This window comes from Taudactylus pleione, unplaced genomic scaffold (genome assembly GCF_031769625.1).
Source record: "Taudactylus pleione unplaced genomic scaffold, aTauple2 ptg000116l, whole genome shotgun sequence".
Classification (NCBI taxonomy): domain Eukaryota; kingdom Metazoa; phylum Chordata; class Amphibia; order Anura; family Myobatrachidae; genus Taudactylus; species Taudactylus pleione.
Genome location: NW_028284518.1, coordinates 21,118,385 through 21,142,564, shown reverse-complemented (window position 1 = coordinate 21,142,564; position 24,180 = coordinate 21,118,385). Strand labels below are relative to the sequence as shown.

Sequence of the window (24,180 nt, the reverse complement as noted above, 5' to 3'; positions counted from 1 at the left end):
TGCCAGCATTGTAACGCCGTTGCAACCGCAACTCGCACACTTCATCTGGAATAGGACTGACCAGAATATAGTGATTTAGAATATAGACATAGCAATGCTTTGTAAGAGTGTTGATAAACGAGAAGCTCTAATTAAAAACACCTTACCACAATAACTGCATCGCCCAATATTGGGGCTACAGACCTCCAGGCATAGCGGGCGCTGTACCGTACCCCTGACAGCAAAACTACTGACTGTCTCGTCTATACGTGTTCCCCACTGATTTAAATTACATATTTTCCTAACTCTCCAGAAAAAATTGATGTGAGGCTTGAGCCGGGCGCGAGCACAGCAGCAGTACAGACAGGGCGGCCAGGGCACTGTCAGGTAGAGACACGTGTCCCTGCCTTGTGGTGCCGTCACCATGTGTACCCCTGTCAGCGGGTAGGTGCAGGCCAGCGGTGTGTGAGCCACAGGTGCGCCCAATACCAGGTGGCACCGTGGCAGCAGTAGTTCCGGGGTGGGCGGGCACCGGAGCTGAGTGTCACTGTGTGAGAGCACGGAGAGGCGGGGTAACAGCGGCACACTGAGTGACTGCTCGCCCTGGTTGGTTACTGGAGGAGCCGCCGCATTCAATATCATAGGAGGGAAACAGGAAGAGAAACACCGACAAGTAAAGGAGGATAAAGCTGGTCACCAGCATCCATTTTATAGCGCCACTTTCATCTGCTAGCCCTGCCAGGACCAGCTTCTCGCCGCCCGCTACTGTCTCTGCGCCCTCTGGCAGCACCCATTCCCTCCCTATACAGTAATGATCACTTCCTGCCTTATACTGTAATATGCCTCACCTGCTTGGGAAGGAAGATCTGTCCTGTCTCTCTGACACACCTTATACCCTGCTCACACCTTATACAGCTGCCATGGGCTTGCCCCCAATAAAACCATATATTCTACTTGTATTATTACAATCCCTCGTTTGTTTACATTGGTCGTGCAGCGTTCTGGGTACAATTGTAAATAATTATTGCTGATATATTTATATACTCTAGTTGCTAGCACCTATACAGTATGTCATGTATATAATATTTACATAGGTTATTTCTATTTATTTGCAAATCCTAGTTCTCTTACTAGTTTGCATTCACCAATGTTCAGGATAGTGACTGCACCTGCTCTTACTTCCCCACCCCATTCACTTGTAATGCTTCACTGCACGCCTTCCTTTTAGTAATTATTCTCTCCTGTTCCTAGGAATAATAGGCCAGCAGAAACAGCTGGAGATAAGACCTGCCCATCCACGCCTTCCCAACCTTACTTCAACCTGTTTTACCTGTCACTTCCTTCTACCTCAGTCAGTGTGATTTACTGACTGCACTGGGAGCTCACAGCCATCTCCTCTGCAAACCAACCAGCACAACGTGGAAATATGGCATCCGGCCAGGGAAATGGATCAGACTCTCCTAATTGTGACAAATCAAGAAAAGTGGCCCTTGTTACAGGGATTACAGGCCAGGTAGGATCCTACTGTTTAGTTATAAAGTAATTTAATTGTTCTTTGAGAAAACCAAAAGTCTAAGGGCTAAATGTAACAGCTTGCAATCTTCAGCCGCTCCAGGGATTTATGCGAGTCTCCCCTGTATTTTTAAAGTAGCATTCATTTTAAAGGGCAAACCAAACTGGTTTTAGCCTTTTTAAAATATGGTGAGACTTGCATAAATCCCTGCAGTGGCTGAAGATCGCCATCTATTACATTTAGCCCTAGGTCTCCATTTGCTTTTTAGCTGATTCCCATGTTTTTTAACCATATTTTTATGCAAGTTCTGATCTTAATGTGATCAATTTTAACAGTTTTGAACATACCCAAACGTGCACATCAATTTATGTCAAAAATTGCTTCATAGGCCATCAGAATTTAGTGTGCCGCAGCTACTCACGAAACAGGCATTTGCTAGTTTTACCTCACACCTCTGAGTTATTAGTCCTGAAGCTCTGTGCTATCCCATTTGGGATGGTGTTATGATATAACAGTCTTTGTCACAATTGAGGACCTGAAGGTGTAGTTGTAATGGATGGATGGTGAAATCTTATATCATCAAACCATCCCTATTACAGGGCTGGCAACAGAAATCTGGAGGCCCAGTACACATGTTTATTAACCCCCCACCCTGTGTGTCTCAAGTATCCTCAACCCCCCCAACCCTGTGTCTCTCCATGGCCTTGTCGTCAACCCCCCCCCGTGTCTCTCCTAGGCCTCAGAGCCTCCTGTGTCCCTCCATGGCCTCGGCTTCAAGCCCCCGTGTCTCTCGTAGGCCTCGGCTCGCCCGCCCCGCCCTGTGTCTCTCGTAGGCCTCGGCTCGCCCGCCCCGCCCTGTGTCTCTCGTAGGCCTCGGCTCGCCCGCCCCGCCCTGTGTCTCTCGTAGGCCTCGGCTCGCCCGCCCCGCCCTGTGTCTCTCGTAGGCCTCGGCTCGCCCGCCCCGCCCTGTGTCTCTCGTAGGCCTCGGCTCGCCCGCCCCGCCCTGTGTCTCTCGTAGGCCTCGGCTCGCCCGCCCCGCCCTGTGTCTCTCGTAGGCCTCGGCTCGCCCGCCCCGCCCTGTGTCTCTCGTAGGCCTCGGCTCGCCCGCCCCGCCCTGTGTCTCTCGTAGGCCTCGGCTCGCCCGCCCCGCCCTGTGTCTCTCGTAGGCCTCGGCTCGCCCGCCCCGCCCTGTGTCTCTCGTAGGCCTCGGCTCGCCCGCCCCGCCCTGTGTCTCTCGTAGGCCTCGGCTCGCCCGCCCCGCCCTGTGTCTCTCGTAGGCCTCGGCTCGCCCGCCCCGCCCTGTGTCTCTCGTAGGCCTCGGCTCGCCCGCCCCGCCCTGTGTCTCTCGTAGGCCTCGGCTCGCCCGCCCCGCCCTGTGTCTCTCGTAGGCCTCGGCTCGCCCGCCCCGCCCTGTCTCTCGTAGGCCTCGGCTCGCCCGCCCCGCCCTGTGTCTCTCGTAGGCCTCGGCTCGCCCGCCCCGCCCTGTGTCTCTCGTAGGCCTCGGCTCGCCCGCCCCGCCCTGTGTCTCTCGTAGGCCTCGGCTCGCCCGCCCCGCCCTGTGTCTCTCGTAGGCCTCGGCTCGCCCGCCCCGCCCTGTGTCTCTCGTAGGCCTCGGCTCGCCCGCCCCGCCCTGTGTCTCTCGTAGGCCTCGGCTCGCCCGCCCCGCCCTGTGTCTCTCGTAGGCCTCGGCTCGCCCGCCCCGCCCTGTGTCTCTCGTAGGCCTCGGCTCGCCCGCCCCGCCCTGTGTCTCTCGTAGGCCTCGGCTCGCCCGCCCCGCCCTGTGTCTCTCGTAGGCCTCGGCTCGCCCGCCCCGCCCTGTGTCTCTCGTAGGCCTCGGCTCGCCCGCCCCGCCCTGTGTCTCTCGTAGGCCTCGGCTCGCCCGCCCCGCCCTGTGTCTCTCGTAGGCCTCGGCTCGCCCGCCCCGCCCTGTGTCTCTCGTAGGCCTCGGCTCGCCCGCCCCGCCCTGTGTCTCTCGTAGGCCTCGGCTCGCCCGCCCCGCCCTGTGTCTCTCGTAGGCCTCGGCTCGCCCGCCCCGCCCTGTGTCTCTCGTAGGCCTCGGCTCGCCCGCCCCGCCCTGTGTCTCTCGTAGGCCTCGGCTCGCCCGCCCCGCCCTGTGTCTCTCGTAGGCCTCGGCTCGCCCGCCCCGCCCTGTGTCTCTCGTAGGCCTCGGCTCGCCCGCCCCGCCCTGTGTCTCTCGTAGGCCTCGGCTCGCCCGCCCCGCCCTGTGTCTCTCGTAGGCCTCGGCTCGCCCGCCCCGCCCTGTGTCTCTCGTAGGCCTCGGCTCGCCCGCCCCGCCCTGTGTCTCTCGTAGGCCTCGGCTCGCCCGCCCCGCCCTGTGTCTCTCGTAGGCCTCGGCTCGCCCGCCCCGCCCTGTGTCTCTCGTAGGCCTCGGCTCGCCCGCCCCGCCCTGTGTCTCTCGTAGGCCTCGGCTCGCCCGCCCCGCCCTGTGTCTCTCGTAGGCCTCGGCTCGCCCGCCCCGCCCTGTGTCTCTCGTAGGCCTCGGCTCGCCCGCCCCGCCCTGTGTCTCTCGTAGGCCTCGGCTCGCCCGCCCCGCCCTGTGTCTCTCGTAGGCCTCGGCTCGCCCGCCCCGCCCTGTGTCTCTCGTAGGCCTCGGCTCGCCCGCCCCGCCCTGTGTCTCTCGTAGGCCTCGGCTCGCCCGCCCCGCCCTGTGTCTCTCGTAGGCCTCGGCTCGCCCGCCCCGCCCTGTGTCTCTCGTAGGCCTCGGCTCGCCCGCCCCGCCCTGTGTCTCTCGTAGGCCTCGGCTCGCCCGCCCCGCCCTGTGTCTCTCGTAGGCCTCGGCTCGCCCGCCCCGCCCTGTGTCTCTCGTAGGCCTCGGCTCGCCCGCCCCGCCCTGTGTCTCTCGTAGGCCTCGGCTCGCCCGCCCCGCCCTGTGTCTCTCGTAGGCCTCGGCTCGCCCGCCCCGCCCTGTGTCTCTCGTAGGCCTCGGCTCGCCCGCCCCGCCCTGTGTCTCTCGTAGGCCTCGGCTCGCCCGCCCCGCCCTGTGTCTCTCGTAGGCCTCGGCTCGCCCGCCCCGCCCTGTGTCTCTCGTAGGCCTCGGCTCGCCCGCCCCGCCCTGTGTCTCTCGTAGGCCTCGGCTCGCCCGCCCCGCCCTGTGTCTCTCGTAGGCCTCGGCTCGCCCGCCCCGCCCTGTGTCTCTCGTAGGCCTCGGCTCGCCCGCCCCGCCCTGTGTCTCTCGTAGGCCTCGGCTCGCCCGCCCCGCCCTGTGTCTCTCGTAGGCCTCGGCTCGCCCGCCCCGCCCTGTGTCTCTCGTAGGCCTCGGCTCGCCCGCCCCGCCCTGTGTCTCTCGTAGGCCTCGGCTCGCCCGCCCCGCCCTGTGTCTCTCGTAGGCCTCGGCTCGCCCGCCCCGCCCTGTGTCTCTCGTAGGCCTCGGCTCGCCCGCCCCGCCCTGTGTCTCTCGTAGGCCTCGGCTCGCCCGCCCCGCCCTGTGTCTCTCGTAGGCCTCGGCTCGCCCGCCCCGCCCTGTGTCTCTCGTAGGCCTCGGCTCGCCCGCCCCGCCCTGTGTCTCTCGTAGGCCTCGGCTCGCCCGCCCCGCCCTGTGTCTCTCGTAGGCCTCGGCTCGCCCGCCCCGCCCTGTGTCTCTCGTAGGCCTCGGCTCGCCCGCCCCGCCCTGTGTCTCTCGTAGGCCTCGGCTCGCCCGCCCCGCCCTGTGTCTCTCGTAGGCCTCGGCTCGCCCGCCCCGCCCTGTGTCTCTCGTAGGCCTCGGCTCGCCCGCCCCGCCCTGTGTCTCTCGTAGGCCTCGGCTCGCCCGCCCCGCCCTGTGTCTCTCGTAGGCCTCGGCTCGCCCGCCCCGCCCTGTGTCTCTCGTAGGCCTCGGCTCGCCCGCCCCGCCCTGTGTCTCTCGTAGGCCTCGGCTCGCCCGCCCCGCCCTGTGTCTCTCGTAGGCCTCGGCTCGCCCGCCCCGCCCTGTGTCTCTCGTAGGCCTCGGCTCGCCCGCCCCGCCCTGTGTCTCTCGTAGGCCTCGGCTCGCCCGCCCCGCCCTGTGTCTCTCGTAGGCCTCGGCTCGCCCGCCCCGCCCTGTGTCTCTCGTAGGCCTCGGCTCGCCCGCCCCGCCCTGTGTCTCTCGTAGGCCTCGGCTCGCCCGCCCCGCCCTGTGTCTCTCGTAGGCCTCGGCTCGCCCGCCCCGCCCTGTGTCTCTCGTAGGCCTCGGCTCGCCCGCCCCGCCCTGTGTCTCTCGTAGGCCTCGGCTCGCCCGCCCCGCCCTGTGTCTCTCGTAGGCCTCGGCTCGCCCGCCCCGCCCTGTGTCTCTCGTAGGCCTCGGCTCGCCCGCCCCGCCCTGTGTCTCTCGTAGGCCTCGGCTCGCCCGCCCCGCCCTGTGTCTCTCGTAGGCCTCGGCTCGCCCGCCCCGCCCTGTGTCTCTCGTAGGCCTCGGCTCGCCCGCCCCGCCCTGTGTCTCTCGTAGGCCTCGCCCGCCCCGCCCTGTGTCTCTCGTAGGCCTCGCCCGCCCCGCCCTGTGTCTCTCGTAGGCCTCGCCCGCCCCGCCCTGTGTCTCTCGTAGGCCTCGCCCGCCCCGCCCTGTGTCTCTCGTAGGCCTCGCCCGCCCCGCCCTGTGTCCCTCGTAGGGCTCGCCCGCCCCGCCCTGTGTCCCTCGTAGGGCTCGCCCGCCCCGCCCTGTGTCCCTCGTAGGGCTCGCCCGCCCCGCCCTGTGTCCCTCGTAGGGCTCGCCCGCCCCGCCCTGTGTCCCTCGTAGGGCTCGCCCGCCCCGCCCTGTGTCTCTCGTAGGGCTCGCCCGCCCCGCCCTGTGTCTCTCGTAGGGCTCGCCCGCCCCGCCCTGTGTCTCTCGTAGGCCTCGGCTCGCCCGCCCCGCCCTGTGTCTCTCGTAGGCCTCGGCTCGCCCGCCCCGCCCTGTGTCTCTCGTAGGCCTCGGCTCGCCCGCCCCGCCCTGTGTCTCTCGTAGGCCTCGGCTCGCCCGCCCCGCCCTGTGTCTCTCGTAGGCCTCGGCTCGCCCGCCCCGCCCTGTGTCTCTACAGCAGCCTTATTTACCTGCCCTGAATCTTCTCTTTGCTGTGCTTCTCATAGTCGCAGCAGTGGTTCCTTCTCAGTGCATTTATGTCATGATTACACGCTCGCGCTGAAAACAAACACTTCTATTACGCTGGGTGATGTCTTGGCCCCTTCATGCCTGAGCCTGCTGATTACTCTAGCAGCGCAGGCATGGATCACCTAGGGAAGCACTGGACTGGATCGGGGTACAGAAGGAAGGGGGATTGAGTGGCCAGTCTCCCTGAGATTCCAAATGTCGTCCTTGTACCTCCCCTGTCTCTGGGCCTGCCCGAACGAGACTACACAGAGCTGCAGGAACCTATTCTGAGCCACAGACTCATCACAGATTCACGACACTTTAGAGGTGACCGTTTTTACTAGTACCAATAAGAGTAATTGATCTATCTTTCTTTCCCTCAGCGGCTCTTTTTGCGTACACTTACCCATTGAATTTCCAATATAGCATAGTAGCCCAATGCAGATGATTTGCACCTATATATTACCAGCTATGTTTCTTAATTTATTTATTATCTATTGTTTGTATGGGTTTTTTTTTTTTTTTTTTAAATGCATATAGTGTTCCTGCTAGACTGCAGGCAGGGCACTGAGGGTGCCAGCAGAGAGTTTATGCACTCACTCCTGAAAAGGGAGTATGAGGTAATACTATATATACTTTTAACTATTCTCGTTATTGCTAAGCTGCTATGTCATATATAATATCTATTTGATACCACTTACACATACAGATGTGTCCATCTAGCATCCTTGCGTGTTAAATAGCACCAAGTGTCTTTTCGTGCAACTTTCTCTCTTCAAATGTGTCTTCGCAAAGCAATGTGAATGTGATGCACAAGCGGCTTATGCTGATTAAAAGGATACGCAGCATTTCGCGTGCACATATAGCAGCAGACGCACACAGAATATAGGCACGCCACATATTTTAATCAGCATAAGCTGCTTGTGCGTCCAATTCTCATCACTTTGTGAATAAGACTCATTTGAAAGGAAAAATTGCACGAAAGGTTGCTTGGCGTCACTGTGCTCACACTTGTAGCGCACAGAGGATAGATGTATGTTGATGATGTATATACACATCTGTAGGTTTAGCAGTTTTTGCTTAAGGGGCCTGTCAATTAGGCGACCTGAAACTGAACATCTAGCGTTCAGTCCTTCAGGTCGCCGGGTGCGGTTCCCGCAGTGAACGGCATTCAGTGCAGGATCCCGACCTCCTATCCCGGAACATGTGGAACCTGCTGATCGTCGTCAGGTTGACCAGCATGTTCCTTAGATAGTCGGGTGGGCAAGGACCCAGTGTGTACGCGCATCGCTGGTCCTTGCCGGCTATCCATTACACAACTTTGTGAACAATATGACCAAAACCTCCTGATTTTGGTCATCTCGTTATAAAAGTCGTTTAATGGATAGGCCCCTTTATTGTTTGTGCATAGTTAGTAAAGAATATTAAAAATCAAACAATAAAGATGCCTATCCATTACACGGCTTTTATAACGAGATGACCAATACCAGGAGGTTTTGGTCACATTGTTCACAAAGTTGTGTAATGGATAGGCCCCTTTATTTGATTTTTAATATTCTTTACTAGCTATGCACATTATGCGCTGTCCTTATTTACTTCACTTCTAAGAATACATTTGCGCTGCTCACTGTAGGAATTATTTTTTTTTCTTAATGCCAAGATTCCAAATTATATTTATAATACAGGCAAATATGCTTGATATACAAGTTGTTCTAGTTTGGTGCTTCTTTGGAAATTTGCTGTTACATGGGATACTAATTGTTCTCCTGGATGAACCATTGCAGCATACTGTATATGACAACTCTGATCAGATGACTCATTTATAACCTTTTACAGAGCTGAACATATCCAAAATCAAGGTGGATGATTAATGCAAAATTTGTTAATATTGCTTTGAACATGATATACAGATTTTCTATATTATGTGTGATAGAATTGTGACAAGTTGAACCAATCTGAAAAATTCTAGAAAGCACATAATGGGAATTCAATTGCCGCCATCGATGCTGTGTGCTGTTCCAGAATAACACATTGCATCCTGCCAGCATCGTGCTTTTTCCTTTGCACCCTATAAAGGTGGAGGGAAAAATTGTGATGATGGAACTACCGCAATTGCCTGATATGTGCTGCAGGGCATTGCGGCGTTGCATGATGGCACTTCGCACAATTGAATTCCTCCCATAGGGTCCTTTTTATTATTGGTAGCAGTGGGGCCCTGAAAAGTATTATTTCTTATATCTGAATATCATGGTGATAAGGAATAAGTTTTCAGCTGTATGTAACAAAAACCTTTTGCTTGGACATGGGCTATCACTATCACTTTACTGACAGCTAGGTCGTTAGATTGGGTCAGACTGCAGTCCCCTTTGAGAATAATGAGGTTGCATTCTGTGGTATTAGTTTATCTAACTCAGGACATACAATAACTCAGCTCTACAAGTGATGCAGTCTGATCTCAAAATCATTTAGTCTTTATGATAACTGATCCCAGTGCCTACATGTATTTTCTGTTCACATAAGTGAAATATAAAGTACTGTTCTATCTTAAATGGTATTTTAGTGATCTTGACTGAGGAGTATACTGCCCAGTGGATAGGGTGTGTCTGTGCAATGTGCTGAGCATTTCAGGCAGTATTCAATGTCCGTGGCATGTTCGTCAGTGGTGTAACAGGATGAAAGATCCTGTTCCGTACATGCTTTTCATTGCAGTTTGTTTATAACACTTGTACACATTACAAAAACAATCTTGGGAAATCATTAGAAGGTACAGAGTGAGCGTATAATCAATGTCTCATTCTAATACCGACCGTTCATTTGCATTACTTGATATGGGAGCCATTTGAGAACATCAATGTAATTTTTAGTTTTGCATTCTCCATGAAATGACTTGGCAATTTAACACTTCCTGAAAATATTTCACGTTGCATTTCCTGACCCTGTAACCTGATTAGCCTGATTTGAATTTCTTGCCAAATGGGCTAGGCAGGTGTGGTAGTACTGGATTTTATCTGCTTGCTAATGATTCTTTAAAAACTTGTGGGATATGATTCTATTCTTTTTACAACCACAGACATAGCTATGCATTTATATTATATTTTTGTGTAATTTATTTTAGTGTGTTTGGGTAAAATAATGTACTTTTTGTTTTAAATATTTCACAAATGCAATAGTCTGACATAACTTTACTACATGGCATAAAACAAATGGATGGTAGGAAGTCCAACTCCATAAGAGTATTACATAGTGGGCCCCATCCTTTACATTAGCTCTTGCTCAGTGCTCAGACTAGTAGAAGAGCTGCAGGCTTTCAGTACTGGATTTATGTATATTAAGAAAAATTGGTTGTGCTCTGGGGCTGCGAAGAAAAAAAAAAAAGAAAAAGCCCTGCTGTTGAAAAATTAAACACCCCCCCCACACACCTAATAGCAAAAATCTCGCACATGTGGGAAAAATCCTGCAGGTGTGAGATTTTTGCTATTCTTGCACCTAATTGAATATGCCCCATTTTGTCCATCTCTGAATCGGACTCACTGTTTTGTTCTAGTAACATGTTTTCTCCTCCTGAGATGAGACCCTCTAAGTTTTGCAATGCAGTTGCTGATGGTTAGGTGTAAAGAAATAGTTTCCAAAGCGCTTCTAAAGGAATAAATCTTAAACTGTGAATTCAAAGTCAGCAGCAGCTCTAATTAAACCTCATGATTAGGTTCACAATTGCTAAGAACAGATTACCTCTATATGAGCTGTGCTGAGGGACCCAAGAATGGCAGACAAAATATAGCAGCAATATGCATACACAAATACAGTACTAATATCGCAATACTTGTTTAATCAGATCAATATCATATATAGAAACACTGGTGTTGAAGTTTCAAGAGAAAAAACACAAAGTTACAATTTATAAAACATTAAAATAAAAACAATGTTGCAATATGAAGCATCAGAGTTCCGAATTAAAGATCATTCCATGCATATAATAATTTCGTAGAGAAAGTTCACTAGAGTAACGTGGAACTGCAGTATGGATAATTGATATATCAAAAAGAGTGGCCAAGCTAATCCTGAGGAAATGCAGATGTACACAGGAAATGTATGAAATGGAATCCTGAAGTCTTGTATTCAAATATGATAAGGGAAAAAAACATTTGTTTGAGAAATCTATTCTGTAATCAGGTTTATAAACTCATGCATAATGTCCACTATTTGAGCCAGGTTCGTACTCCCGCTTCCAATGAAGCACCGTAGATATTGAAAGGCAGACTGCCCGTCCATGTCTGTAATAGAATATGCTTGTGGTATATATGTAACTGTAAATAATAAAAAATAAATTGGGAAGCTTGATATGCCAGAACAAAATAGCAGAGCACACATCTGTATGTACAGACTTCTGTATATAAATAAGAATAAATTTATCAAGAATACAACTTGTGATAAAATATAAAACACAATTTAACAAACAGTTATGGACAGTGCATATAAAAAATATTTTTTGTATTTTGGTACTGCATTAATAGCAGAAAGGTGATCTATAAATCAACTATTACAAATTACATTCCACTCTTGTACAAGGAAAACTGATGGTACCATGCTGGTATATATGATGTTTCCTAGTACAGAAATAGCAGGAATGTCAGTAGTCTTTATGATGTAGTAGAAACCGGCTAGTTATTTCCTTTCAATGTAGAAGTCCTCCATATAAAATATATGTATTTAGTATGTCCAAAATAATAGCAAGAACAAATGTATTGGTGATTCTGACAACCACCAATAGTAGCACAAATAACAAAGTTTTATAGTAATTCAAAACATATGCAATTTATATATTATCCTTTATGTGGTTTCGCAGCGCTTTACAAAGTACTTAAGCAAATGATCACACACTAAAACAGTTATTAACAGTACCAAACAATGCAGTACAAGGACATGGTGTATACACTGTGCTGCATTAGCGATCGTAACACTTAAACAAGCAGCAGGGCGTCAACAACCAAGTGTTGGGTGCAGTCATGGGGAGTTAGGAGTCAGTGATGTAAGTAATGGTGCATACACACGATCAGATTTTTTCTTCAGATATGGACGATAACGATTTAAAAATCGTTCAGTCGTTCATATCTGAAGGAAAATCGTTCATATCTGACATGCCTGAACGATGGACGATCAACGATGCGCGTTCCCGTTTGTCAGATAACGATATCTGACATCTGATGGGTTTGCAGTCAGACTTGGACGATTCCATTCATTTTAATGCAGTCAAAAATCGTTCAAATCGTTCAAATCGTTTAGTCGTTCAGTCGTTCATCTGACAAATCTGACAAGTCTGACAAATCTGACCGTGTGTACGCTCCATTAGGGAAGGAGAAGTACATGAGGGAAGAGGGCCCTGCTTGTGAGAGCTTGCATTCTAAAGGGGAGGAGGGGTGTAATTATTGAGAACGGATCATGGAGCAGTTGGTTAGGATGAGAGCTGGGAGGCTTGAATGAAGAAGTGGGTCTTGAGAGCCCATTTGAATGTTAGAGAGTCTGAAAGGGAGAGAATTCCAGAGGTAGGAAGTGGCACAGGCACAATCTTGAAGACAGGAGTGGGAGGAAGTAATCAGTTGGCAGGAGAGGCGGCATGTAGTTGTGGAGCGAAGTGGGTGGGCAGGTGTGTGAGGTCAGAGATGTAAATGAGCGAGGATTAGGTGAGGTCTTTGTAGGTGAGTGTAAAGCTGCATACACACATAAAAGATTTTCTGTCCAACCATCCCACTAGTTGACTGGTTGGAATGAAAATCTGGTAAGGTATCAAAGCAAATGATCGGCAGTTTGTTCCCAAACGCAGGAAAATGGACAAAAACTGTTTGAACAAATTGTTTAGATCAAACATTTAACTTGTATAACGACAATTTTCATCTGTTTTCTGGCATTCAGCAGCAAATTGCTGATCACTTACTCCCATACATTACCAGATTTTCATTCCAGCCAATCAGCTAGTTGGATGGTTTGACAGAACATTTTTACGTGTGTATGCAGCTTAAGAGGCTTGAATTGGTTTCTGAGGGGGAGCCAGTGTAGGGCTTGTAGGAGGGGGGGAGGCAGATGTAGAATGTTTGGAGAGGAAGATGAGCTGAGCAGTAGCATTGAGGATAGATAGGAGGGAAGCCAGATAGGAGGTTACAGTAGTTCAATCTGGAGATGACTGCAAAAGGTACTGAATGTTTGGTTTGGAGGAGTCAAGGATAGTTTAAAGACAAGCACTTGGAGACTAGAGGAGATGGTTGTGCTGTAAATAGATAATGAAATTGTGGGAAGTGAGGTTATGCAGGAGGGTGGGAAGATGATCCGCTCATTCTTAGACATAAATTTAATAAAAGGTTGGGACATCCTGGAAGAGATAGCCGAGGGACAGTTGGAGATATGGGTGAGAAGAGAGGGAGAGAGGTCAGTGGAGGAAAGGTAGATCTGAACATAGAGATATTGGTGGATAAAATAGCTGGTAAGTTCACCTAAAGAAGATGTACAGTATAAAGGGAGAATAGAGAGAGGTCAAAGAACAGAACCTTGGGGGACACCTACCGTTAGTGGAAGGGGGGGGGGGCAGAGGAGTCTTAAGTGGAGATAGATAAGTAATGGCCAAAGAAGTAGGAGGGCAGTATTACTTAGACCAATGGAGTGAAGGACTTGTATGAGGAGATGGTGGTCCACCGTGTCAAAAGCAGCAGAGAGGTTGAGAATGAGCATAAAGTAGTAGCCCTTGGATTTGGCAGCAAGGTGACTTTACATGAAGGTAGTTATGGTGGAATGGAGAGGACAGAAGCCAGACTGAAATGGCTTAAGCAGGGAGTGGGAGGAAAGAAAGGTAGTAAGGTGGTTGTAAACAATATGCTCAAGGAGTTTGGAGGCAATAGAGAGGAGAGTGATAAGTCAGAAATTGGAGAGTGTTAGTATCAAGAGTAGGATTTTTAAAAACTGGAGAGACCAGTGCATGCTTGATTGCAGATGGGACAGTGCCTGATGAGAGGGAGAGATTGAAGAGTTGGACAAGATGGGAACAGGTAGAAGGAGAGAGCTAGCGGAGGAGGTGGGAGGGGATAGGGTCAAGAAAGGGGGGGGGGAGGACCAGATGAGATCAATGACTTCCTCTCCAGAAACGTGGGAAAAAGATGTCAGAGTTGATAGGATGGATGGGGAGGGGTGGTCTGGGAAAGGAGGGGATGGAGTGCTGAGGATCTGATGGGATGCGATTTCCTTACGTATGGAATCCAATTTTAGATGTAGAGTAGATAGCAAAGTCAAGGGTAGAGTGAGGAGGTGAAGCGAGGAGAGAGTTGATGAAAGAGGCAAAGAGAAATGGGAGGAGATGAGGTTTTTGAAATACGATCCTTTAGAGAAGGAAAGGGCAGCACTGTAAGATGTTTAGCATGCATTTGAAATGGAGGAAGTCTGTCTTAGAGCGAGATTTCCTCCACTGTCGCTTGGCGATTCGTGAAAACTTTTGCAGGTATGGTGTGACTCTTCTAGGGTGAGTAGTGATTGCAGGAGCAATAGTCAAAAGCCCAAGTGAGGGAGACATTTTATAGGGAAGTGGCTTGTTCAGGGTAGGGGAGAGAAGTCAGTCGAGCAGGGAGGATAAGGAAGTGATGATGATGATACAGTACTAGCATAAACAAAGAAATTTAGCAATCAAACATATTGGCACAGACATTCACAAAAAAAACCCCAAAAATGAAACATCTGATTAAAAATTAAACTGCACAGCGCTAGAATTAGCTGTAAATTGTTGGATGATTGTAATGTGTCAACAATACTTGGTTGGAAACATTAGGAGATAGTATGTAACCACATACAGTGCCTTGTAAAAGCATTTTTTTTTTTTTTTTGTTACATTACAACCTGTAATTTATTTTTAGTAATTTTATGTGATGGATCTGCACGAAATAGTCTAATTTGGTGAAGTGAAATGAGAAAAATATATATAAAGCATTTTTATAAATAAAATTCTGAATTGGCATGTGCATTTGTAATCACCCCCTTTGCTATGAAGCCCCTCAAAAGTTCTGGTGCAACCAATTACCTTCAGAAGTCACATAACTAGTGAAATGAAGTCCACCTGTGTGAAATCTAAGTGTCACATGATCTCAGTATAAACACACCTTTTCTGAAAGGCCCCAGAGGCTGCAACACCACTAAGCAAGAGGCATCACACCATGACTACCAAGGAGCTCTCCAAACAAGTCTGGGACAAAGTTGCTGAGGAGTACAATTCTGGGTTGGGTTATAAAAAAAAAATTAAATAAAAAAAAAAATATATATCCAAATCTTTGATCCCCCGGAGCACCATCAAATCAATCATCATCAAATGGAAAGAACATGGTACTACAACAAACATGCCAAGAGAGGGCTGCCCACCAAAACTCACAGACCGGGCAAGGAGGGCATTACTTAGAGAGGCAGCACAGAGACCAAAGGTAATCCTGAAGTAGCTGCAGAGTTCCACAGCAGAGACTGGCATATCTGTGCATGTGATCACAATAAGCCGTACACTCCATAGAGCTGGGCTTTATGGAAGAGTGGCCAGAAAAAAGCCATTACTTAGTGATAAAAGTAAGAAGACATGATTTGAGTTTGCCAAAAGGCATGTGGGCGACTCTCCAAATGTATGGAGGAAGGTGCTGTGGTCAGATGAGACTAAAATCTAACTTTTCGGCCACCAAGGAAAACGCTATGTCTGGCGCAAACCCAACACATCACATCACCCCAAGAACTCCATTTGGGGGATGTTTTTCAGCAGCAGGGACTGGGAAACTGATTCGAGTCGAGGGAAAGAGGGATGGTGCTAAATACAGGGATATTCTTGAGCAAAACCTGTTTCAGTCGGCTTGTGATTTGAGACTGGGATGGAGGTTCACCTTCCAGCAGGACAATTACCCAAAGCATACTGCTAAATCAACACTCGAGTGGTTTAAGGGTAAACATTTAAATGTGTTGGAATGGCCTAGTCAAAGCCCAGATCTCAATCCAATTGAGAATCTGTGGTCAGACTTGAAGATTGCTGTTCACAAGCGGAAACCATCCAACATTAAGGCGCTGGAGCAGTTTTGCCTTGAGGAAATCGGCAAAAATCCCAGGAGCAAGATGTGGCGCATATATATTCTCACTAATACTTCCTGAAGTGTAAAAACCAACACTCACGTTTACTAGGTAGAAATGTTTCTTTATTCACATAGTGATAAGCAGCAGCGCTGCAACAGCCCGACATCCGTTTGAACTGTAATGTCAGTTTTCCTTGAGCCCCTGAGGAAAACTGACACTACAGTGGAAATGGACCTCGGGCTGTTTCAGCGCTGATGTTTCACTGTGAATGAAGGAACATTTCTACCTGCTGCACATGAGTGCTGGTTTTTACACTTGCTGCTTCAGGAAGTGTTAGTGGTTTATGTTTTGTTTAGGACAGATTGCTACCTTCTCATAGATGGATGGATAGATATAGCAATGTTTTCCCCAGCTAGCTTGATTCAGGTAACAAACCCCCTGGGACCGGGTAAGTCACAATGAGAAGGCAAATAATAATAAAAGCTATTTCCCCTAAGACAAGGGAATATATCAAGCATAAATGGTCAAACAAACATATAAGGATGTTTGTATATATGAAGCTCATACCAAGGTGATGGGCACTGGGACCCCTAGACCACCAAACCTATTTATTTCCGGAAATCATGCAAGAAGATGGTGGAATGGGCCCCAGTGAGTGTATCCTTCCTGGTGTGCTTCTCCAATGGTGCCACACACTCGCTGACGACGAGTATGGGTCTTCCGCAAGGTGGTGTGTGGCAAAGCGGTTATTAAATACCTTGTGTGGAGTTAATTTCTTCTTGACCTCGGGTTGCCCGTAGAATACTGACAATGAAACCCCACGGGAGCCACTAAAGGATATGCAACTAAACATCCACTGGTTGGTGCACACTTCTGGAGCCGCTCATGTGGGATACTATCACATTCCCAATGTTTTTGCAGGCAAGGGCCAGTTGTTGGACCCATTACAGGTAAGACCAATCTGCTGGAACTGCCTACAATGCACACAAACGCACTTGCAGGACCCACAGTTGAAATCCTGCAGTGCCCTTAGTATGAATCTCTGTGTAGAACTGCCAGGCACGCAGATACGCTGCCCAGACCTGTAGTCTTTATTCTTGCAGTTCCTGTTATTTGATGCCCCATGTGGGTCTCTTAGGCACTGCACAGGGTTAGACACAGAAACACGGTAGGGTATGCATTAACTCTGCGCAGCACTATCGCAATACTCATAATATAAGTACATGCATAGAGCAGTGGTAAGTGCTCTGTGTGCATGTGCGTAGTTCCAAAATCTAGGTAGAAGTACTGGGTGCAGCCCAGCAGCCTGGGAAATGCTGGGCCTGCCCCCAACATGACAAAAAATGGGGCTACGACGCACAGCCTCGCCCCCGTACAGTGAGGCCACTTCGCTTTGTGTGCACATTGTTCTGCTCCCCTCCTCCTTAATGTTGGGAGGTAAGCCAATATGGCAGGGACCGATGTGAATGTTTCAAAATTCTATGGAGAGTTTAATATAGTAAGGTTGTATTGTACAAATAAGTACATGTACCATACATTCTTACACCCCTGGCCTTATCCCATATGTAAATTCCATTCATCTTCCTAAGCCAGTATGCAAATAAGTTACTGAGAGAGGCCCATAGATCCTCACCTTTCCATGTAAGATTGTATAGATGAACCTGCCCCTCATATTCCTACATTTTGTCTACCTAAGCCGTATGGTACCCATTGAGATTTGCTTATCATGAGTAGAGATGCTTGAACCTGCCACATTTTTATTCTCGAAATTAGTTTGACGAATCAGTTTAATTTGTGTATTCTCGCTGTTTTGGAATTTCTGGAACTTTAACGTGTGTGTGATTTGAAATTGTAGCATTTTATTACTGTAAACTCTATTGCAAACTTTGAATAGAGTTGTGTTCACAGTTAAATCTATAAAAAAATAAAAAATAAAAAAAAATTATTTTTAAAATTAAACTGAGGTTGCGTTAACTATGAGCTGCATTAATATTAAAGTTTATACTGTAGAAAAATTGGGAAATGGGGATTTAGGAGAGAGATTCCTGCACAGATTTTAGATGAAAAAATAGTGAAACAAATAGTCAATAAACCAACAGTACCTTAGAGCATGTCAATAAGAAGGGACCCTGTATATTACAAAATAGGTGTTGGTGGTGCTCCCAGGAATTAAAAACCAGAGATTCTAATGGAATGTTTTGCACAGGCAAAAAAAAGAGATATTATATATTCCTTTTTGGGGCACTCTTATTTGAAATCTACAATGTATGTGATTATGATTTTTAAAATATACCTTTTATTAAGTAACTTAAATTGTGTTTATAAAGGAAGAAAAAATTCCTATAGGCGAAAATATAAAAGTAAATTGATTCTGCTAAACAGTCCAGAAAACTTGTTTATGGAAGCTAACAAAACATTCAGGCTTCAAATGACGTGCAATCACTACCAATCATCTGGTTTGGGCAGTGTTGCCTTTTGTACTATAAATTCTGCTCCGCTCACACTTTGTGACGAAGGTGTCTATAATTGCGTGTGTATAGTGTTTGAGATGGGAAAACAGGCAGATATTGCACAGATCAAAATTAAATGGACAAATTGTTTTGCACCAATCAAATTGGCACAGATCAAAATAGCATAGATTGAAATTGCATAGGTCAAAATTGCACAGCATTCAATAGAGTGAAACAATAATGCACAAGCTACAGTACACTGATATTGCACAGTTCAACATTGGGCAAAAACACATTTTTTTCTGCTTAATCAATTTGGCACAGATCAAAATTGCATCAATCAAAATTGCACAGCTCCCATGTGGCAATAAAACGTTGAGTGTTTATAAAGTGTTAACATTCATATCAATAACACAGAACACTATTAAATTAATCAGTTTATAAATTAAATTTGCATAGACCACAAATGCATAATCATTTATAAGTAAGGACATAAAACAATATCCGGATCGTATTCCTATCTGTATCACATTTTTCCTTTTAGTAGCAGAGCAGTAATATTATGGTGTGACCACCTGATAATAATTTAGAGATAGTAAGACGTCCTAAGTGTCCCCAACTTCTACTTTTGCCTCTTGTACAGCGCTTAATAGTGGACAGGCAATGAGAGAGTGGGAGAGCTGGTGTCTCATGAAAGTAAAGTGTGGTGGTTAGGTGTTAAAGACCTGTGTATGTGTATTAGGTGGACCTTGGTGCTAAATAGCATTGCAGGGACCAGATTGGATCCTGATGCAATATGCGTTGTAGTGGCCAGATTCGCCCAGGTCAGTCAGACTACCACCTGAAAGAGAATAAATATAAACCTGTCTGTGTGGTCACACCATACCTGGAGGACTGTTTTTCTATGTGAGCTGTTTATCCACAGTGGGTCGATATGCTAATGTATCGCTGAAAGCTGCAATGTGCATGCTGCTTTTAGAAGCATGTGCTTCCACATCTGCTCACGTGACCCGGGATCCTCCGAGCCAGTTCGGGTGAGTAATACCTCTTTTCCACCAAATACCCAGGTCCAACCTGGGTTTTTGGACATGGTTCCAACCCTGGTCAGACCCATTTACACTGCACCTTTCATCTGGGTTACTCCCAGGTCAGCCCTGTTAACACTGAACTCAGGTCTGCCCTGCTAAACCTGTGAGGTCATTAAAAGTGGGAGGTGACTGCTCCAGAGCCACCAATCAGCTCATTTTAGGCATGATCCAGGTCAGATAATCCGGGTTGCACCGTTTACACTGCACCATTACCCGGGTCCATCCTGGGTCCAACCCTGGTAGCTACCTGGGTTTGATTGCGGGGTCACTTGACCCAGGTTACTTTTCAGGGACCCTTTTACACTGAGCTGCGACCTGGGTAGACCCAACAAAAACCCAGGTTTTTGCTCTGGTGTAAAAGGGGTATGACAGATGTTCGAACCGGAGCATGTCCGCTGATCCAACCGGAAGAGCGGGTGTTAGACGAACGTTTCACCGTAAGAGCTTGTTCACAAACAGACTGCCTAATATTAAAGTCAGTTGAAAATATTTAACCTATTGCTTGAATCAGGATGTGTATTATATAGTGTTCCCACTAGGTTGTTTTAGCGGTGTGTTTACTGTGTGTGTGTGTGTGTGTGTGTATATATATTATATATTAGTCAGGTGCATAAATATTGTACTGTAATTGAGGAGCGATATTTTGTTGTATACAGTGTGTATGTATATATATATATGTATATATGTATATATGTATATATATATATATATATATATATATATATATAATGTTATACACGCACATATCACAAATATACATTTATATACATATACTGTGTATATACAGTCAGGTCCATAAATATTGGGACATTGACAGAATTTTCATATTTTTTCCTCTACTCACCACCACAATGGCTTTGAAATGAAACAAACAAGATGTGCTTTAACTGCAGACTTTCAGATTTAATTTGAGGGTAATTACATCCAAATCAGGTGAACGGTGTAGGAATTACAACGGTTTCTATATGTGCCTCCCACTTTTTAAGGGGCCAAAAGTAATGGGACAAACTAAACAATCCTAAATCTAACTTTCACTTTTTAATACTTTGTTGCAAATCCTTTGCAGGCAATTACAGCCTGAAGTCTGGAACGCATAGACATCACCAGACGCTGGGTTTCATCCCTGGTGATGCTCTGCCAGGCTTCTACTGCAAATGTCTTCAGTTCCTGCTTGTTCTTGGGGCATTTTCCCTTCATCAAGTGAAATGCATGCTCAATCGGATTCAGGTCAGGGAATTGACTTGGCCATTCCATAACATTCCACTTTTTAGCCTTAAACTCTTTGGTTGCTTTTGCAGTATGCTTCGGGTCATTGTCCATTTGCACTGTGAAGCGCTGTCCAATGAGTTCTGAAGCATTTGACTGAATATGAGCATATAATATTGCCTGAAACACTTCAGAATTAATTCTGCTGCTTTTGTCAGCAGTCACATCATCAATAAATACAAGGGAACCAGTTCCATTGGCAGCCATGCATGCCCACGCCATGACACTACCACCACCATGCTTCACTGATGAGGTGGTATGTTTTGGATCATGAGCAGTTCCTTTCCTTCTCTTCTCTTCCCATCACTCTGGTACAAGTTGATCTTTGTCTCATCTGTCCATAGGATGTTGTTCCAGAACTGTAATGGCTTTTTTAGATGTTGTTTGTCAAACTCTAATCTGGTCTTCCTGTTTTTGTGGCTCACCAATGGTTTGCATCTTGTGGTGAACCCTCTATATTCACTCTTGTGAAGTCTTCTCTTGATTGTTGACTGACACATATACACCTACCTCCTGGAGAGTGTTCTTAATTTGGCCAACTGTTGTGAAGGGGTTTTTCTTCACCAGGGAAATAATTCTTTTGTCATCCACCACAGTTGTTTTCCGTGGTCTTTTGGTGTTGCTGAGCTCTCTGGGGGCGTTCTTTCTTTTTAAGAATGTTCCAAATAGTTGATTTGGCCACACCTAATGTTTTTGCTATCTCTCTGATGGGTTTGTTTTGATTTTTCAGCCTAATGATGGCTTGCTTCACTGATAGTGACAGCTCTTTGGATCTCATATTGAGAGTTGATAGCAACTGATTCCAAATGCAAATGTCACACCTAGAATCAACTCCAGTCCTTTTACCTGCTTAATTGATAATGAAATAACGAGGGAATAGCCCACACCTGTCCATGAAATAGCTTTTGAGTTGATGGTCCCATTACGTTTGGCCCCTTAAAAAGTGGGAGGCACATATTGAAACTGTTGTAATTCCTACACCGTTCACCCGATTTTTATGTAATTACCCTCAAATTAAATCTGAAAGTCTGCAGTTAAAGCACATCTTGTTTGTTTCATTTCAAAACCATTGTGGTGGTGAATAGAGGCCAAAATCTGAAAATTCTGTTAATGTCCCAATATTTATGGACCTGACTATATATAATAATATAATTTTTTTTTCAGGGTCCATAGGGATACCATGGGAGTTATTATTGTTGGAATACCAGGCACCCAACCGTTAAAGCTTTGGCTCCCAGATTGCCCAGGGGCCTCCTCCATATATACCCCGCCCCTAGCCATAGACCTTCAGTTTGTTCTTTTGGTGCGGCAGGATGCAGGCTCACCTTTGTAACTGGACTGCTCAGGCAGTCCTAAACTTTTCTTAATTTTTTTTATTTTGTTTTTTGAGTAACATCAGTAATTGTGCTGGTGATTTCGGCGGGTCGCAGCTGAGCTTAGCTAGCAGCTGTGCTGCGACCCAGACTGCATCAGATGTCAGGGAAGGCGATTCCTCTTACGGGGAATCCCGCACAGCAGTCCTTGCTTCAAGTTGTCAGACGCACCAGAAGCCGCAGCGGTCTGGGATTGTCCGCATCCTCACTACACCAGCCTGGGCTTTATCGTCTGATGCCGGGGATTGGCAACAGACTCATATCTGCTGACACGAGGCCAGTGTACCTGGTTGGTTAAAGCAGCTTAGGGGAGGTTGGCTCTCCCCCAGCAGCTCCTCCCCCGACCCAGATGCAGTCCCTACTAAAGGTCTCGCGTGTCTGGGTTGCTCCGCCTACACTCCACGTTTATATGAGACTGTCCACGCTCAGTGCGCCCTGTAGCTGGTGGTCTCAGGAGGGCCTGGGTCAGTCTCCCTGTATACCTCTCCCTTGGTTAAGGTATATGGTGCTCTATGTCCTACCATTCCTTTTGCGTTGCTGTAGTTTATTTAGAGCCAATTGTAATTATATTACAAATGCATTGTATGTGACTGTTTGCTAGCTGCTGATCTGTCAATTGTAACGTTCACTGTTATTTCTGAGTACTTAGCCTTCACAAAATCTCAATGAATGTTGTCGCATAACTTTGTAATTTTTTTGCCTATATTTTGAACATGTCAAAAGATGAAGGGTAAAAGGAGGGGGAACCACTTGTGCTTGTTTCATGTAAATAATGTATGGCTTGTGTGTCCCCACAGGATATGAAAGATGGTTTGTGTGTTGTCTGTTATAAAGAGCCACCTCACCAGTCCGGTTTACCTGTCACTGGCAAAGAGCCTTCGTGGGTTGCTTTTTTGTCCCAGGTTTTGTGGATAGTTTGGCTTCTCAGACAATGCCTCCTTGGATGGGGTGTCCACAAGCTATGTTTACACCTCATATGCATCCCTCATCAAAGGATGTTGATGGCCATTCTAGTCAGAGTATGGCACCATCTAATGTTGATAACAGACCGGTAGTGACTAAAGTGCCTAAAGGCAAGTTTTCTTTATACCAGCCTGCCCAACATATGGATTCAGACTCCTCCTCATCAGTGGAATCTGATGATGCACAGGATTCCTCTCCAGGATCTAGTTCTGAGGATAATCAGTCTATTGTGGATGTTACTTATTTGGTAAGGGTGGTTAAATCAGTCCTAGATATTCAGGATGATGAACCAGCTCATAGTAAGAAGGCTCCAATGTTTATCACCACCGAAAGGAGATCAAAACTGAGTTTCCTGTGTCTGAACAGCTCACCGAGGAGGCATGGAGTAACCCTGATGAGCGATTTTATGTAAATAAGAGAATAAAATCATTGTATCCATTCCCACATTCTGTATGTACTTAGTTGGAGGTGGATGCTCATGTAACACATTTAATCAGAAATGCTACATTGCCTATTCCATCAGCGTCTTCTCTTGAGGATTTTACAGATAAAAAGATTGAACCCTGTCTTAATGCAATATTTTCATCATCTGGAGCTGTTACCCATCCAGCTATGGCTGGATCCTGGGTAGCCAAAGCTGTTGAAGAATGGATTGGGGCATTGGAAAATTCTCTACCAAATGCTACCAGAGAACAGATGATGAATATCTCCCACATACAGGAAGCGGCTTCTTATCTGGAAGGATCTGCAGTGGATGCTGGAATTTTAGCTTCTAGGGCATCAGCAGCATCCATAGTCGCACGCAGGGCCCCTTGATTAAGATCTTGGAAAGCTGATCGGATCAAAGAGGGTGCTGGAAGTCTTAACTTTCCATGGAAAGGTACTCTTTGGAGCAAAGTTGGATACAATTACTACTCTGGCGCCTTCAAAGTTTTTCCCACAAAGACTCAATGAAATGTTGACAAGGCCTTGGCTTTTCAGGAAGCCATTCACTCCCTGCTGCAGGCAGGGGTATTAGTCCCAGTTCCTGTGTCTCAACATAGATGGGTTATTACTCAAATCTATTTCTGGTCCAGAAGCTGTATGGGGCATATCTCCCTATAGTGCATCTAAAAACCTTCAACAGGTTTATCAGTGTTCCCAAATTCCGCATGGAAACTCTCCGGTCAATTATTTTGGTTGTGGATCCGGGAGATTACATGGTTTCCCTGGATATTCAGGATACATATATGCATACATATTCAAAATATCCCTTCCCACCAGCAATTTTTACGGTTTGCTGTCCTTTAGCAACATTAGACCAATTTCAGGCTCTACCCTTTTGGCCTTTCTACGGCTCCCTGGATATTTACCAAAATAATGGTAGTCATGGCGGTTTATCTCAGGCATCAGGGAGTCCAAATACTGCCATATTTGGATGACCTTCTGATATTGGCACAGA

At 47.6% G+C, this 24,180-nt stretch overlaps 1 protein-coding gene across 1 annotated transcript in view; it reads left to right on the top strand.

Annotated features, from left to right (window-relative positions):
* The first annotated feature begins 647 nt into the window (after positions 1-647).
* Positions 648-24,180, top strand: part of GMDS (GDP-mannose 4,6-dehydratase) — a 718,047-nt gene continuing 694,514 nt past the window's right edge. Inside the window, exons 1-2 of the mRNA XM_088471799.1 lie at positions 648-787; positions 1,231-1,492. Of these exons, the coding sequence (XP_088327925.1) occupies positions 1,406-1,492 (87 nt within the window). The 5' untranslated portion in view covers positions 648-787; positions 1,231-1,405. The remainder of the gene's footprint in view (positions 788-1,230; positions 1,493-24,180) is intronic.